The 17,556-nt window shown below is 55.8% G+C and overlaps 1 protein-coding gene across 5 annotated transcripts; it reads left to right on the forward strand.

Annotated features, from left to right (window-relative positions):
* The first annotated feature begins 2,008 nt into the window (after window positions 1-2,008).
* LAD1 (ladinin 1) lies at window positions 2,009-17,457 on the forward strand. 5 transcript variants are annotated; one of them, XM_037496617.2, is made up of 10 exons: window positions 2,009-2,164; window positions 10,806-10,946; window positions 11,721-12,594; window positions 13,094-13,201; window positions 14,009-14,052; window positions 15,403-15,529; window positions 15,630-15,767; window positions 16,054-16,140; window positions 16,381-16,449; window positions 16,777-17,457. In XM_037496617.2, the coding sequence occupies exons 1-10, from the start codon at window positions 2,097-2,099 to the stop codon at window positions 16,780-16,782; spliced, it is 1,662 nt and encodes a 553-aa protein (XP_037352514.1). In that variant the 5' UTR covers window positions 2,009-2,096; the 3' UTR covers window positions 16,783-17,457. The 5 variants fall into 5 exon arrangements, with proteins under 5 accessions (XP_037352514.1, XP_037352515.1, XP_037352513.1 ...); XM_037496618.2 differs by lacking the exon at window positions 2,009-2,164 and adding an exon at window positions 2,649-2,760 and having other exon boundaries at window positions 16,349-16,449; XM_037496616.2 differs by lacking the exon at window positions 2,009-2,164 and adding an exon at window positions 2,649-2,760.
* The last annotated feature ends 99 nt before the right edge of the window (window positions 17,458-17,556 follow it).

Genomic DNA, 17,556 nt, shown 5'->3' on the forward strand with positions numbered 1-17,556 from the left:
TTCTTTCCTCTCAAAGATTCCCCAGTGTCTCCACTCAAGTTCATCCCTCCTGGTGACGCAAAGTCAATTTTTTGCACAGTCTTACTTGCATGAAGCTTGGGGTGTGTGTGTGTGTGTGTGTGTGTGTGTTTTCTTATGGAAGTAAAGATGTGGGTACACAGGCATGTGTGTGTCTTCCTTTCTAGAGTGGGATGTCTAGAGGTTAGGAACTAGGTTCTTGTCATCTTTGCATCATCAAGTGTCAAAACTACCTACTGATTTTAGTGAATGATGCCCCCCCCACCCCCAGAGATATACTCAATTCCTAACTCCTGGTGCCTGTGAATGAGACTTTATTTGGAAATTGGGACTTACAGATGCAGTCAAGTTAAAATGTGGACATACTGGATGATACTGGATGAGGGTGGGCCCTACCCCACGATGGAAGTTTTTATAAGGAGGGGAATTTGGACAGAGACTGAGGACAGCTCCCTGTAACAACGAAGGCAGAAACTGGAGCAACTGCCAAGTGAGGAAGCCCAAGAACACCAGTTGGCTGAACAGCACAACAGCTAAGGATGGGTTCTCCCCTGGAGCCTTGGGGGGGTAGCACGTCTCTGCAGACAGCTTGATCAGACGTCTGGCCTCCATACAGTGAGCAAATCAGTGTCTGTCGGCTTAAGTCACACAATTTGTGTGCTTTGTTACAGCAGCCCCAAGGAACTACCACCCGAGTCAGGCATCAGGACCTGTACGTAGGATGTGTCCCATGAAGATATGACCCCTGCCTCAAGAGACAGGTGCTGGCATGTGCATGATTTACTTTCCCAACTCCTGGAGTCATCTGCATGCCAACCTTCCCTGTCTTAGGTTTTTATGTCCATCCACAGGGTGCTGGGTTTTGGACTTTAAGACACCTAGCTGCCCCCTGGCTACAGCAAATGTGCCAGGCTTCGAATACCCAGCAGTACTTTTCTTCCTAAATTGAGGTGCCACCACTGACAAACCCTGGGAAGGGCACTCCCTGGGTCTCCAGGGAGACAGCAGAGACCCTGAAGTTTAGGGCCCCGGGGAGGGGTACCCAGGGGCATAGGTTACTGTTCTTTCTCTTTCCTTGGAAGGAGCAAAGGGCTCAGGGCGCTGCCACAGTCTCTACTCAAAATTCTGTGTCCTGTCAACTCTCCCATTGCTTAGCCAGTGCCCAAATCTACCCACTTGATCCCCACAACCTAGAAGGAAGCAGGGCAAGGTATTGTTATGATTTCTACTGCACAAATGATTTTAGTGAATCGTTTTGCCCCAAGTCACATGCTTGCCCCAAGTCACACGGCTCATCGCTGGCAGAATCAGAACTCATAGGTTTCCAAGATTCTCCCCACCACTCAGTCCTTGGCCTCCTGGCCTCCTACAACAAGGAGAAATGCTCCCTGGAGGAGGCATCTGGGGGGCAGGAGCTGCATGAGCAGACTGGATGTGTGGGTGGCTCCTGCTCAGCAAAGGGTTTGCCCTTCGCTTGTGATCCAGAACTGGAGTGCACAGGAGAGACCACCAGGTCTGGATCAGAGCCAAAGGGATGCCAGATTGGGGACCGAGGTCCAGCAGCAGCCTGGTGGTCTGGGCTCCTCTCCATTGGGGCATCCTGGTGTGGCACCTCATCTTCTCAGAGCAGGAACCACTGCTGCTGAACTTGCAGTTCTGACCCATCAGGGAAGATAAGATCCTCCTTGCTCAGCAACAGACCCTCCCTCTGAGGCTGTTTCCTGGATAGGAAGCACCTGGCAGCCCCCCGGGGCACTTAGAGGGAGCCAGGTGGGCTGGTGGTATCTGCACCACCTCAAGTTGCTCCCCAGTTCTGGCCTAGCAATCTGTGTTCCCTGTTTCCTTCCAGGGAAAAGCTGAGCTTCCTCTGCCCCTCCAGCCCAAAGTCCAGTATCTGTCAGTAGGGACGGTGCCTTTGACTTCTGCATTTTCAGGGCTGTGCGCACTCAGTGCTGCTGGATTGAGTCTCAGGATCCATGTGGGGAGGGGCTGGCTCTACAGGGGGTGTGCTTTGTATGCTGTGCGGGAAAGCGGTGCATCCCCTCAGTCCTGGGGCCTGTTAGGGGAGATAAATCCAGATGGTTCCGGCGAGGGGGCTCGCGGAAGGCAACCGGGAGGCGCAGGGCGCTCACCACCAGAAATTACGGTACCTGTTCTAACTTTTCTGCTGAGTTTCCTGCTCTTGGGTTTCTCCAGGCTAAGTGGTTTACCAGCAAGCAGTGAGCTCAGTCTGACCCCGATCTGTGGGTCCCCGCCCCACTCCCCGGCACCCAGGGCCACGGCAGCCCAGCGCCCAGCTGGTTCTACTGGTTCTGAGCAGGATGTCTCCCGCCCTCGCCCGGGGCAGCCGACCAGCCCCGCGCTGGCCCTCGCGTCCTCCGGTCCCTTGGTAGCCAATCTGACCATCTACCTGGGCTGGTGGCCCCGCGGTCCGGCCGGCCCGGGCGGAGATCAATGCTGCTTTGTCTGCTACGCCCACACCCCAGAGGCCGCTCCCAGGTCGGCAAATCCAAGCGCGGCGGCGCGGGGCAGGAGCCCGGTGATATAAGTGGCCATGTGATCCTACCTGGGCCGGGCCGGGCCGGCGGGGGAGGGGCGCGCAGGTGAGGCGGCGGCCGTCCCAGCAGAGCGCCACGCACGCAGCAGCAGCAGCAGCAGCACGGGCTCCGGCAGCATGTCTGTCAGGAGGAAGGACTCGTCCTCCTCGATGTCCAGGCAGTCCAGGCTGTCCAGTCTGTCCAGGTGAGCGCCGCCTCCCCCGGCCTCTGGCAGGGCAGGAGCTGGGGGCCTAGGAGCACCATTGAATTGCCTCTCCTGGGGCATCTTCCCGCCCTGGGAGCCTGGCACTGACTCTGCATCCCACCTTACTGCTCCTCCGGGGACAGAACTGGGGCCCAACTGGGGTGCCCTCATATGACAGGGTGGGTGTTCTCACTCCTCCACAGCTTCCTTCCCTCCCTGCTGGGGACTGGGGGCACGCAGGGTGCTTGGGGAAGGATGGTCCCCAGCCTAGAGCACCCCCTGGGTATCCCCCTGTCAGGGAAGGAGACTTTTGGGGTTCTGGGGAGGTGTTCTGCGTTCCTGCCAAGTCTCATTTCCTGAGGGAAGGCTCCCTTGCCGCTCTCTGTCTCTGAAGGAAGCTGCAGAGTGGACCATGGGGAGGGGCCCCTTTTGCTGAGGGAGTGTGCCAGGAGTGGGGTATCACCCCCTTGGGGGGTCAGCCGGAGAGGGACTAGTGAGTAGGACCAGAGGGGACAGATCCCCTTTTCACGAATGAGATTCAAATTCTGAGAATGGTATTTTGGTGTGTGTCTGGTGACCTCAGATAGTGGCTGCTCCTCTGTGCTTCAGTCTTTATGTGTGAGCCGGTCCCCCCAAGGTCAGGGCACTGAGTACAGTATCCCTGCCTCTGGGCATCCTGTCAGAGAAACCTGGGTGGGGGTTGTTGAGGAGGCAGCTCCACCCCAAAAGTATCACAAGAGCATCTTCACCTTCTGCAGCCCCACTGCCCTACTGCACAAAACCCCCACCCCACCTCCACCCTGAGGGAACTGAAACCCATGTAAGAGCAAGGAACTGGGTGCCTGCTCCTTTAAGTCCTGAAGCTCTAACCAGGTGGAAGTTGCTGCTTGGCCCCTTCCAGGTGGGCTTTAGGTATTAAGGCTGGAGACCAGGGCTATTTCTGCAGGTGTAACCCCTCATGCTCCCCATCTAGGTAGCTTTCCAGCATCCTCCAGTGCTCTGGAGGACTGCAGAACTCTCCAGGGTCTCAGCCTCCCACAGCAGCTCATTTGCTAGCCCTGGGGGTCCACATCCCCAGGGTCATACTGCTGAAGCACACTTCCCTGTCACCCCTGTGTCTCCACACAGTGGCCATGGGTTTGACAGAGGGGAAAAGGTAAGCCTCAGGAATGGAGGGACTTGCTCTGGAAAAGCAAGCCAGGCTACCCTAGAGGTTAGGCACACCCAAGGAAAGTCTGTACTGAGGGTGGGGCTGGGGGGGCCAAGGTCTTAGACTCTGAATGTGTGTCCCTGTGCATGGGGTTAATGTGGGAGTGTCTGGGATTCTCAGTGTGGGCACCTGTGCCGAAGTATGTGGTCTTCTAAGTGCCTGGACATGTGGGGGGCGAGTATGCTTATGGCCTGTGGAGTGAGGAGATTCTGTGTGGGTGGCGGGTTCTCATGCTGCTGAGCTGGGGCCTTGGGAGTGCCAGCATGTTTGGTTTGCACATTTCTTGAAGACTCAGTATTGTATTGGGTTAAAAATACAAGACAGATGCTGCCTCCCCAGGAGCTCACTCTGGTGGGGTGTATGTGATTTTGTGTCTGAGTGCATGCCTGGATATGCAGAGGCTGTGTGTGTGTGTGTGTGTGTGTGTGTGTGTGTGTTGGACAGCCTGGGCACTGGAACTTTTCAAATAGGAGAAGGTCTGGCCTTAGCTTGTGTGCACAGATGGACACGGTCCCATGTGGCAGCGGGGGTGGGACCAAGATCCCATGGGATGTCCCAAGTAGGTACAGGGAAGCCCTGGGGAGCCAGTCCTGTCCCAGGAGTCCCATGCTGCCCCCCTGCTGGTCTCCAGTTGGAGACAAGCTGTTGCTAGCATTGCCTGGAACAGAGGGCTGATCCTGCTTGCTCCCGTCCCGCTAACAAGCAGCCTCTGTGGCCGGCAGGCGGGTGAGGCTGAGTCACCCCCAGCCCAGCCTCCCTGGCTAAGGAGGACTGTGCTGAGGGCATGAGCAGTGTGGCCCCCCAGGGCCCAGGTGTGGAGCTGTGGCCAGCCCACAGCCTGTTCTTTTAATGAGTTTAGAAATTTAGTTGCTCAGGTCCTGGAATGGAGGAGTAGTGAGTTGGCTCGGTGCCCTGAGTGTGGCCTTGTCCTTTTCTCCCTGGGCTAGCCTGGTGAGGAGGAGCTGGGCTGGGCCTGTCTGTGGGGGGTGAGGGGTGGATTTGGGAGTGCCAGGAACGAGCAGGTGGTTAATCATTTCCCTGCTGGTCTTCAGTGTCTCAGCTCCTTCTCTGCCCTCAATGCAACCCTGACATCTTTCCTTAGACCATCACTGCTAGAAGGGACCTCACCCACGAGACCCTCTGTGTGTGGAAGTGGAGCCTGCTCAGGGGCTGAAGACTGGCCCCTGGTCAGAGCAGGGCCCCCAGCCCAGGGCCAGGCCTGGGTTCCCTTGTTTCTGCTCTCCTTCTTACAAATCCTTTTCCTGCTCCTAGAACCCAGATGCTTCACATCCTTCCCCTACTTGAACCAGGCAGCTGAGCCTTGACCTGTCTGTCCTATAATAGCTCTATATTTGCGGTTCAATTTGGGAAGAAAGGTTGTGCTCTGAAACATAACATTTAAACAACAATAACAATGCACTTACCTGCTGCTGATATTTTCCCAGAATAGATGATTAGCCCACAGCCCCATGGGAGAGACCAAAGCAAGAACTTCAGTGAGCAATGGGGCAGATGCTTCTAGAATTATTTTGAGGAAAAAGGATCCCAGTGCTAAGCAATGGCATTAGTGCAGTCAGGAGTAGGGAGGATAGTAGCACTCCTTGGAGGCTGAGAAGGTGGAATGTCCCCCCAACCCCCAAGGCCAGGAAGTGGAGGAGAGGGTTGTTGAGAGGGAGGGGGTGGGAGGCAGCTGCCCAGGGTGAGTTGTTGGGACTCCAGGAGGGTGGCAGAGCCAGGGTCTGACTCAGAAGCTCCAAAGGGCCAATGCATTGAATTTCCCCAAACCTCTGCTCTCCCAGGCGACTCCACCAGCACCTTCAGAGGCCTGTTCAGCTCCCTGAATATTCAGGGGTTGGCGGTGCTCAGTATGATTAAGGACCAACCCTCCCAGGACACCCATTCCTGGCCCTCGGGCTTGTGGTGAAGGGCACAGGCTTTTGCAAGACTGACTTCTGCTGAAATCTTGGCTCCTTATTAGCTGTGCTATTCTGGAAAAGTTAACCCCTGTGAGCCTCAGTTTCCTCATCTGCAATATGGGGATCACACTGGGTGGCTGTGAGGTTAAGAACAATGGTATCTGAAAACTACTTAGCACAGTGCCTGGCATGACAGTGGCACTGCTGCTAGTGCCCTCCCCTCTTCCTCCAGTCCTCTGTGTGTTGATTTACTAGGGGCCACAATATTCCACCTGTATTTTGAGTGCACAGATCTGAGCCCTAGTTGTTATTTATTTATTATTGGGTTCCAACAGGTTCCTCCTGGGGACTTTGTCCCTCCGTCCCCTCCAGTTCTATCTATTTCCTCGTCTTCAGAGGCCAAGGGCTCTGCATGTTGCAGATGACATTTCTCCTCCCTGGTGCAGTGGTGGTATGGGAGCTTTACGTTTTGTTGGGGTACCAGGTTTTGAAGGCAGCCCCCATGGTCTCTGAGCAGCACATGGGGGGGCGACCATGTCACCTGGGGTGATTTGTGGAGTTTTGGAGCTGGGGGACACTCAAGGACACCTGGGCCCCACCTAGTAGGCGCCAGCCCTGGAGACCCCTCAGGGCTAGGACCTACCCAGAGAGTGAGTCATCTCTGAGGAGACCAGGCTCTGACAGATCACACTCCATATAGGGCCCCACCGGAGGATAAACAAATAAGCGGCTTCCCTGAGGGCTGAGAGGAGTGTGTGGGAACGGGGGTTGCTCAGGACCCAGGAATCCTGGAGGCCTGGCCCCACCTGGCTGTGGGTGTGGTGGGGAGAGGAACTTGGTGGGCCACTTTCCCCAGGATATAGACCCTCAGCTTTGGAGGAAAGAGCTGCTCCCCAACTGTGGACTTAAGGCAGGGGTATCTTCAGAGGAGGGGGCCTGGAAACAGAGCCTCAGAGGAGAGCCAGCTAAGTTAACATTTTAAAATCTGCATGAGGGAAGCTGAGGAGGGGTGGGGCTTCAGAGCTTGGCTCATCCAGGATCATCAGTCTGTACGCAGTGAACAAATGAATGAATGAATGAATGATCGGCAGTTGAAGACAGGGCATCTGAAGCTCCTGTCTATGGTCAAGGCTATGGCCTCTGCTGGAGTTCCTCCATGGAGGAAACCCGACTACAGCAGGATGAACTGAGGTTTTCACCAACAGCTACCCTGTCGGTCGGAACTGGGAGGTTCTAGAAAATTCCCTTCTACAGGCAGCTCCTTGCATGTTGGGGAGTTACTTATCTTTGCTGGGTAGAGATTCACTTTCCTTTCTCTGCTCTTATCACCACAGAGATTTGCTGCTTTCAGGTCTGAGGTCCACACCTTCTCAGCCCTGGCATCTCTGCTGCTTCCTGGTGGCACTGGTGTGGCTGCCAGAGCTGAAAGGCTCCCCACACCCAGCTCTTTTCTCTACCAGCAGGAATTCTTCACACTTTCTTTTCAAATCTCCCTGTTTTTCCTCCACTCTCCTTCCTTCCTGCCTACCTTGTCGAAGAAATACCACTTAAAGGCTGTGTGATTCTTGCAGGTTTCACCTCAAGTGAAAAAAAGCATTCTTTGTCCTCCTCCGGCTACCGGCTGCCGTGCCATTCTATTTGCTTTTAGTAAGACTTCTCAAAGGAGTCGCTGGTGGTCACCAGTTCCTCATTCTTGGTTCCACTCTCTCCTTGTCCAGGACCGCTGTGCCCTACTCCCCAAGCTGCTGTTTTTGGGGGACCAGGAAGGGCTGTGCTCGCTTCTCCATCTTGGTGGTCCTTACCCTTCCACAGTGCCTGGCAGGACCTGTCCTCCCCCCGGGCCATCATCTCCCTGCCGTCCCTGCTGCCCCTGGCCAAATGGCCTTTGCTTCCCTGGTGGTTCCCCAAGAAACTCTGAACAAACCAGAAACAGCTCTGTTTGTTCTGCCTCCTCACCCACATCTCCTCAAGCTCCTTCCTCCCTAGCCTTTTCCCTCGTAGCATAAACAGCAGCACCAAGTTAAAGTCACATTTTCCTTGATTTTTCTCGATCTCACCCCTCACCGCCCTCCAGCCCATCAGGATGCCCTGGCTGTGTCGTCAGGGTGTCCGAACCCGCCCCTGGCCCCAGGGTGCAGTCGGCTCCGGCTGGGCTCGGGCTGAGATGCACCCCACCCCTTTCCTCTCCCTTCCCCTGTCCCATTCTTATTCCATAAACCAGTCAGAGACTAAAATAAAACCTAGCTTGTCCCTCCTCAGTGTCGGCATACCCTGGCTCTCCAGAGACAACACCCAACTCTCCCAGCAATCCCTGGGCTGCCAGGACCTTTGCTCTGGCCTCTCTGTGCACCCTCTTCCTGGGGCACTGCCACCAGGCCTGGCTCTGGGCTCCTTCTCCCGCCCTCAGGGGCCTTGTCTCACGGACCTCTTACCTTGTTCTGGGGACTCACGGCACTCCCTACCTGCACTGTCTCTCCCACACTGACCCACCGCCCCTTCGGGTCCTCTGTCCTCTTGTCCCTGTATCCTGGTCCCAGGGACCACGTATGCCATGCAGTCAGAGCTCAAAAGTATCTGGTTTAGTGAGTGATGGATCAGCAAATAGGATGCTGGACCTAGAAAAAAAGACTGGAGTAGTCACGCGGCTGGTCCTCCTTATTTTAGGAAGGAAACTGAAGAAGGGGAGCAATGTCTGGAAGGAAGGGCCTGGTGACCCTGCCTTGCAAAAGACGCCCTGGAGGCCTTTTCTTTTGGAGGTGCCACAGATGCAGTTCATGTGCAATTCAGTTTATAAACCAGTGGACCTACTTGCACCTTCCCCCCACCCCCTACCCCACCCCCATTTTCTTCCTATTAACTCGAGGCTTGCTGGCCTGGGGGTAAACCTGCAGCCAGGGAAGGCCCTAAAGGAGCAGGGCTGGGCTGCTGGAGAGGCCGGGAGAGCAGGTTTGGTGTCTGACTGCGGCCTGGGAGAGGCCTTGCTCTCACTGCCTGTGGAACACTGGAGGGAAGGGGGAGGCCTTTTCCAGACCCTTCTGATGTGGCTCCCAGACAGTGCTGGGGGAGCCACAGAGATGCACCCTGCTGGCCTCACCCCTGCCACTCTCTTGATGGACCCTTCTCCTGCTCTGGGGAAGCACAGCCTCTCCACCCCCAACAAGCCCGTCCTTCCCACCTCAGGCTTGCTGGGGTCTCCTCTTTGCCTGGACTGCCCCTTCCCCATCACCTATTGACATCCCGACCCACTGAGCTCCACCCCAGCTTCCACCTGGTAGTCTTGGCCTTGCCAGTGTCTCTCTCACAGCAGGGCGATTTCTGTCTCTGGTGGGGAGTTACTGATGCACATGTGTGTTTCTTTCTCACAAGGCAGCAGTAGCTAATGGGTATGCATGAGGGGTAGTTGGATATGGGACCCAGCAGCCTTCTGTGAACTCATGTAACTGGTGTACTCTGGACCCATAGCAGCAGCTTTTTCTTCTTGGTTGGGTTGGAAGCGTGGGTGGATGGAAGCGGCTGCGGGCTGGTGGGAGGCAGATGAACATGATTGGTGGGTGGATGGAAATGGGAGGCTGCCTAGCACATGGGTGTTTGGATGGACAGGTACCAGGCTGGGCAGATAAGTGAGGAGGAGGAGACAGGGGACTGGAGGGTGGCCGGCTAGCTACAAGCTCCTATGAATGCAGGTGCCTGGTGGCTAAAAGCAGGGGCTTCCCCTGCTCCTGAGCAAGAAGAAGCTGGTTCTAAAGGTGGAAAGAGGCTCAAAGAGCTCCAGGAAAGTACAGGAAGACAATGGAATTTTTTGCAGGAGTAATTGGTCTTATTGTGAGTCTGCCCTCACAAGAAATCCTGTGGGAGTTGGTAGATGAGCAAATTTCTGCGATCGTCCTTTGAGGATTAATCTCTAGGAATTCCAAGAGTAAAATGAAAGAGGAATCTGTCAAGTTTACCTCCTCCTTGGGAATTCCAGGCTCACCCTCCTACATTGCCAGTCACCCCCAGGGAGGGAGGTATCATATCCCTCTTTGGGGTCTGGAGTAGGAACACCCCATGTTTCTCATCTGGGGTGGCTATTCCCCCAGGGGAACATGTGGGGAGTCATGCATGGGTGTGGGGCTACAGCCTTGGGTGGGAGAACAGGGGTCTGTTCCCAGTCCCCACGCAGGTCAGCTCTGCACATGGATGGATCAGCCAAGGCCCTGGGTGCCGAAGGTGAGGAACTCTGGTCAAATCTTTGCAGTTTGAGTAGATTTTTTTTTTTTTTTTACGATTTATCTTATTTATTTATGCAAACAAGAGCTGAGGTGTAAGCCAGAGTTATGGGGGGGGGTGTTGGGGGGATGTGAGAGGATACATCAGAGACAGAGTGGGGAGCAGAACAGGTAGATTGACTGAAGCATACTGCTGAAGGGAGCAGTGGGTTAGTCAGGAGAGGTCTGCTGTGCCATGTGGGTCAGCTCCCTGGCCGGGGATTGAACTGGTGCTGCAGTGGCTGCCAACAGCTTCATAGTGCTGAGACTTAACCTGTTGCGCCACCAGGGAGGCTCCAAAGTAAATATTTAAATGATACATATTGCAGGCCACAAATATGGGCCACATCTAACATTTCAAATTTTCTAGTAGACATCTCAAAAAGTTACAAGGAGAAACAGACAATACCTCGTATCTTTTTCTCCACTATAGTTGAAATCTCACGTCAGCCTGCAAATATGCCCAGTGACCAGTGAACTATTTTGCGTTGTTTCACAGTAGGTTGGGGAAAAGTGTGTTAGACTCATTCACACCAGCTTTTCCAGTGTCTACAGCATGTGCAGAGGGTGCAACCCAGAGGGGTTCGGTCTCTCTGAGCCCCACATGCAGCCACCTGGGAGTGGGCCCTGGGGTGTTCCCTGGACTATACTGACCTTCTCCCTTCCCCCCAGCCTGACCAAGGCGTGGTCTATAGAGGACGAGGAGGAGGTGGAACGAGAGCGCCGCAGACGAAACCGCCTACAGAGCGCCAGCATAGATGAAGATGTGGCGTCTGGGCCCACCCCCAATGGAGACCAGCAGCCCCCACACAGGTGCTGGGTTGGGGAGGCCTCATGTCTTCTCCCTACAGACTGGGATTTGAGGGTTCAAGGGGAAGGAGGAGGAGGGCGGGTATGAGAGTCTCCCGAGAGCCAGCACTGTGTAAATCAGTTTGCAGATTTGGAAACTGAGGCTCAGACAATGAGTTCACAGGCCTGGATCACATGGAGAGTAGGACAGTGAGGGAGGACAAGAATCACCTTTGCTGAAGGCCAGGCACTGTGGGTGGTGCTCCCTTGGGTCCCCAGGGGCAGGAGAACAGGGTATGTGTCCTGGGCTCCACCCTCCCATGGCTGTCGCCTCCTCCCTCAGACCCGTGTGACTGACAGGCGTGTGGACGGCACATCAGACAGAAGTCTGCGTGCTACCCCCAGCTCCACCAACTACTGGCTGTGTGACCTTTGGCAAATCCCCAAATGTCTCTGGTTTTAATCTAAGCAAGGGTGGAGATGGCCTTTATCCCTCTGGCCTCCAGGGCCTGCCGCTTTTGAAGTTTAATCAGTGTTTGTCAGTCAGAACACGGAATGGTTGATCCTGACAGAGATTCCTAAGTGCTTTATGAAGCTCAGAGGGCTTTGTTCGCAGGCATCAAAGCCCAATACATAGCAGATAAAATGATTCTTATTTAAGCGACGGTGGTGGGGAAGGTCAGGCTCTGCTTTGTCCTTCCCTACTGGGTAGACCTGCGCCATCTGCACCTGCTCAGGGTCCTTCCACCTCTCACATCTCTGATTCCCTTTCCTGTCCACTCTGGTCTTCTGGTGCAGGCTGCTGAGTGTGGAAGAAGAAGAGCCACCCACGTCACCACCCGCAGCCTCCAAAAATGAGGCTGAGGAATTCCAGTCCATCTCCCGGACTCGACAGGAACGGCAGCAGAGGCGACAGGTGGTGGAGGGGGCACAGGCCCCTGTCCATGAGCAGCCGGAGGCAGAGAAACGATGGAGCGGTGCTGGCCTGGGGCAGGCCAAGCAGCAGCCCCCCGTGCCCAAGAAGGAGGTGGAGAAGCCCCTCCCATGCAGACTGAGCCAGGAGCGGAGGGGCCCCTGGATAAAGGAGGAGGAGCACTCGGCCAGCAGAGAGCCAGGAGAGGGGAAAAAGCGAGTATCTGAGAAGGTCCTATCTCCAGAGAAGAGCCCAGTCTCAGAGAAGTCCTTCATTCCCGAGAGGACATTATCACCTGAAAAGAGACTGGCCTCAGAGGAAACCTCCAAGAAGGGCCTTGCCCCTGAGAAAATGTCTGTTAAGGAAAAGATAGCTGCATCAGAGAAAAGGTCCACCTCAGAGGAAAAATCGATTGTAGTAAAACGAAGTGTGTCAGAGAAGTCGCCAGCCCTGGGGAAGATACTAGGTGCAGGCGGAAGAGTGTCTGCCATATCACAGATGTTTGACAAGCCGCAGGTGTCACAGGAGACCCCAGCCACTCGGACAAAGCCAACCCCAAAGCGGGTGGCAGCCTCGGAGCAGCCCCAGACCCCGGAGCATCCCCGGGCCCCAGAGCAGGCAGGCTCTGGGGGAAGGCCAACTATCACCAAGCAGAGAGGACAGGCCCCTCCTGAGGAGAAGCCCCCTTGTTCAGCAGAGGAGGGAGAGCAGAGGCCCTCCCGCCTCCCTACTTCCCACTTCAAGCCCATCACACTCGAGGTGGGCACAGCTCCTGCCCCTGCCATCCTCCCACCCTCCCCTGTAGTCCTGCCCAGCTGGCTCTGACTCCTCTGCTGACTCCTGACCACTCACCTTCAGGCTGGCCTTGGCAGTTTCTTCCCTCCCTACCTGCTTTCAGGAACTATCAGAATAGGGGACACTGAGGCAGGGCAGGCTGCTGGCATCTGGTCAGGGTTCCAGCTGTTGAAGGGAAGCACCTGGTGCTCAGTGCCACCTCCTCATCCAGGGCCCAGATTCCAGGGTCACAGACACTTAGAAAGCCTCAGCAGCTCTCCTTGAAAGCTCTCCCTGGTGGCCTGGCCCCTCAGGACTGTGTCCAGTAGGTCCACAGCAGAGGCAAGAGGCAGGAGGAGCAGAGGAAGGCAGCTTGGGGCAGAGCTAGGCCACCAGGGTTCCCCAAGGCAGCTTGGTTTGGGGCTTCCCGGGTCTGGTAGGTCCCTATCCTCCCTCCTAAAAAACACTCCCCCTGCTCCACCAGGTGAAAATACCCAGCCAGCAAGAGGAAGAGGGGGACATGATCTCGCCTACCCAGGCCACCTACAGCAGTTCCCTCCAACGCTCCAGCCCCAGGACCCTCTCCTTTCGGGTGAGAACCCAGGGCATCTTTGTCTCCAGTCCCATGGAGGGCCAGCCAAGGAAGCCAGTGTGCATTGCAGCCTGGGACCTCATGTAGCTTCCATGAGGATCCTCTGGATAGGGAGGGGCCCTGGACCCTGCTGGGTGACCAAGAGCACACAAGTTTGCATTCAATAAAGGTCAGCAGGTTAAAGATCTAGAAATCATGTGTGGACAAGCCTGAGCAGCCCCACCTAGTGTGGAAGGAGGGAGCTGCAGGAAGCTGGCACTGGGCCGCGACCCTGGCTCAGACCCACACCTGCCTGGTCTGCTCCGGGGCTTACACAGGAGGCTGTGCAGGAGGGGAAAATAGGACAGAGAGCAGCAGAGCTCTCCTAGAGCCCTCTGCTTTGCCCTCCCCATATACAAGTGATATGGGGGGGGGGCACTCATCTTACCTCATACCAAGTTTTATTGGCTCTTCCTTGGGTCCTTGAGTCATCGACTCATCTCGGACTGACTGTGCATTGTGCTCCTAATGTGTGCTGGGCCCTAGGAGCAGGATGCAGGTCCCTGTCCACAGCGGGCTCGGGCAGCAGGGAGGCAGACGAAACAGGTGGTTGCAGAGACCTGTGATGTCCTGGGGGACCCCAAGTTGGGGCTCTGACCCTACCTGGTAGAAGAGGGCAGATTTCCCCTAGACAGGGGAAGGGGCATTTGGAGGCTTAGCTGGGGTGGGGCAGTGGAGTCGGGGGAGGTCTGAGGAGGAGGCAGTGTTCTGAGAGGCAGCCTTGGCTGCCCTGGCCCCTCACTCACCATTCTTCTGTTCTCCTTTCAGATGAACTTCAAAGAAGACAACATAGAAAAACCCTTAACCCGAAGGTGAGGGGCCTAGGAGCTCTGGCTGTCACATTCAGCTGTTCTGCTGGGCATCTGCCATCTGGGATGTTTCTCCCTGTGCTAGCCTGGGCCACAGGCCCCCAGGAGCAGGAGGGGTGCGCTCCTGGTCTTGGGCTCCAGATCTGGCCCAGAGGCTGGATTAGCAGAGACTGAGGCCAGATGAGATGGAACAGGCAGGGGAAGAATTGGGAAAAGCTCTGTGGAGGAGGGCAGGTGGGGCTGTCAAGGTGGGGGGGCGGTTAGTGTGAGGTGTGGGGTGGGAGGAGAGGAGGGCTTTCCAAGAGGGAGACTGTGACCAGCACAGGGAATGAGTCAGCTTTAGTACCTGATGCTGCAGGCCTGTGAATCTGCATTTAAGGAGAACACCACCACTTTTCTTCAATACCTGGTGTTGGTATGAGTAGACTAAGGACTGTGTTTTGATTAAAATAAAAACAAAAATAGAAAAGGCTCTGAGCCTCAGCTGTGTGGATGGGCCGAGATGTCCTGTCCTCCTCTACCTAGTACCCCTAACCACCCCTGGAGATTGGCTGCCCTTGGCAGGCCCTAGGGGGTAAGGGGATGGGCTGTGTGGGGCAGAGTAATAAGACACATTGGAAGTCACTCATCTCAGATCATTAAGCTCACAAGAGCCCCTGTTGGAGCTGAAGGGTAGGAAGATGAGCTAGGGGTTGGGGGATTCTGGGGTGCAGCTCTCAGCCAGCCAGAGCCAGGGAATCTGACACAGAAGAATAGACATCCAGATGGACTTGAGCTAGTGGTAGATGTCCAGGTGGAAAAGCAAAGGAATGGCTTTTTAATAGAGGGAACAGCCTTTAGGAGACAGAGGTGGGTGTCATCAAGCGTCTGGTTGGCTGAAATGTAAGCATGTGTGTAAGGCGCTTCAAGAGAGGCAGGAACCAGACCGTGAGTTTGGATGCTGAGCCAAGACCTTGGTCCCTATTTGGAGTGGAAGGACAGGATGGGCTTTATTTGGGGTAGGAGTGTTCTTGGGGGAGAGAACTTGGGGTCCCCAGGGGGAGTAGGCAGAAGGTGACTCAGTTTAATGGAGGATGGAAAGGAAAAGCCTGAGTGAAGAGACATTTTTGAGGTGGAAGGGATGGGATGGGGAGTGATGGAGATAGTTCTGATCCTGGTAATGTCCTAACTGGGATGTTTTAGAGGGCAGGGCAAGTCCCTGGAGTCTGTAGATTTTCACCTTGGTCAAATCATGCTTGGCTCGATGATGGCAGCCATATTCTCCTTGCCAGATGGTGGGGTGGAGGCTTCTCCTGAGGTTCGGGGGTCAGGCCTGGTCTGTCATCCTCTTTGTCTTGTCCTCCCATCCTGCAGTGCCAGCTCTAAGAACCCATCCCGCAGTGCCAGCTTTAAGGACCCATCCCGCAGTGCCAGTGTGAAGGTCCCGTCCAACACTAACAAGTTTGGGGACAGGCTAGGGAGATACAACTCGGCTGTACAGGTGGGTGGGGGCTCTTACAGAGGCCTGGACACTGGAATGGGAGGTGGAGGTTCCAGGCACCTCAGACTGGTGGGCCAGCGCTCGTGTTCTCTCTTCCCAGAGATCAGAATCTGTCAAGTATCCAGCCTCCTCCCGCACAGAGTTCATTGTGGCTCCCTCCACTGTGGCCAGCAAGCGCCACCTCTTTGAGAAGGAGATGAATGGGCAGAGCCAAGCAGAAACAGCCTCCAGCCTGAAGGTGAGGCCAGCAGGTGTCTTCAGCTTGATGAGGCCTGAGGTCCCCATCCCTAAAGCTTGGTTCTAGTGCTGCTGGAAAACTCCGTTTCCGTGTGTCGACTGTGGGGTCACCTACTGCTAATATGAGGGGCCATTCCTGTTCCTGAGTCCATGTCTCCTTTGGCCTGCTGGTCACTCCTGGGAGGAGGGGATGTGTGTGTGGTGTGTGCTGTGGGACAGTACTAGCCTGTGAAGCTGCTTTGCTGTGGCCAGCGGCCCAGCCCTGAGATGGAAGCCTCTGTTTTCAGGAGAAGTTGAAACTCCCAGGAGTGGTCACTTCAAAGATCAACCTGTGGATCAGCAGGACCCAGGGACCTGAAGAGCAGGACCCCCAGGTAGCCATCCCTGGCCAAGTCTTCTTTCTCTGGGCCTTCCCTGGGGGACAGCCTGATCAGTGGGTGGTACAGATATGCCAGGCTGGAGATGGGGTGTGGGCTGGAGCAGCCTGGGGCCCAGAAGCAGCGGAGGGGAGGATGGGCTGGGGTCCTCTGTCTCTGAAGGGGTGGGGCCTAGGGATCCAAGCCCTTACACAGCCAGCCTTAGTCCCTAGTGTATACCCTGGTGCCCCCACTCAGGAGGTGCAGAAAGAGCAGACAGACACCAAGAAGACCCAAGTGAGAGCAGAGACCTACCTGGATGTTGAGGTGAGGGGGGAGAGAGGGACTTGCCCTGGGAATACCCAGGCCCACACTCCCCAGCACACATAATAACTGCCCGAGGTTGCCCAGTCCACATCCAAGAGTGCCCAGGTCTTGCTCTGGCTGCTCCAACCCTACACTGCTCCTCTCCCTCAGCTGGCTTTGCTTCCCCTACACTCTGCAAACCCCAGCCCCTTCAACCAGCAGATTTGGAGTCTCTGGTCCACTGTGGACGTGAGGCGTGGTTGCGGGGGTGCCTTCCTGTCCAGGGACGCACTCCCCCTCCCCGCCCAAGGTGCCCCCTTCCCTTGTTCTAATGGACCTTTCCCGCAGGTGTGACGAGCAGACCCTCACAGACAGACGTGCCAGGCCGCTTCTCAGGGGACCGTTCTCCTGCCAGGCCGCTGCCTCCATCCCTGTCTTTCATTGTCCCTGTTCTCCTTCTGCTTCCACTTGAGACCAGAAGTTTTGGGGAGACTCAGCCAGCTGCTCCCAGCCCAGCTTCTAGAGGCAGGTGTGCCCTGGCCTCATTGTCCTGCTGCAGGCCCAGCACATTGTGGGATTCCATGTCTCCCAGGGCACAGCCTGAGGTCCCACCAGCACTGTGGGGCCTGGGGTGTCTTTCCAGAGAGGACCCCTACTTCTGGCTCACATCCAAGGCCAGGGTAGAGCTGACCCCCAACTCCAAGGTCACCTGTCTGATTCACCTCCGGCAGCTGCCTCTGTGTGCCTGTGATGTCCGTCCTCCCTGCGGCCTCCGCCCAGGTCCCTGGGCTGCTCCAACCTGCGGAGGCCACTCGGCCAGACTGAGGGAGCTGCCCTGGATCCCACATGGGCCCCACCCCTGCTTGGTTGCCCTCACTTCCTTGGCTGAGAGACTTGTGCCTTTCTGTACCTCTCTCACCTCTTCTGAAAAACCAATCTCAGGAAAAGATGCGGTTAAACTCATTCACTTGAGGAATAAGTGACTAATTATACATTAAAAAATAGACTCCTCCTGGAGTCTGCTTTATATCAGGGATCATCTGCAGTGTGTGGAGATTGTTTTTGTTTTTGGGGGTGTCAGTCATTTTCCCAGCAGCCCCTCCTCCCCCTGGGATCAGACTCATGGAT

The sequence above is a fragment of the Talpa occidentalis genome, unplaced genomic scaffold (genome assembly GCF_014898055.3).
Source record: "Talpa occidentalis isolate TD23 unplaced genomic scaffold, MPIMG_talOcc4v2.1 talOcc4.8, whole genome shotgun sequence".
NCBI classification, from domain to species: Eukaryota; Metazoa; Chordata; class Mammalia; order Eulipotyphla; family Talpidae; genus Talpa; species Talpa occidentalis.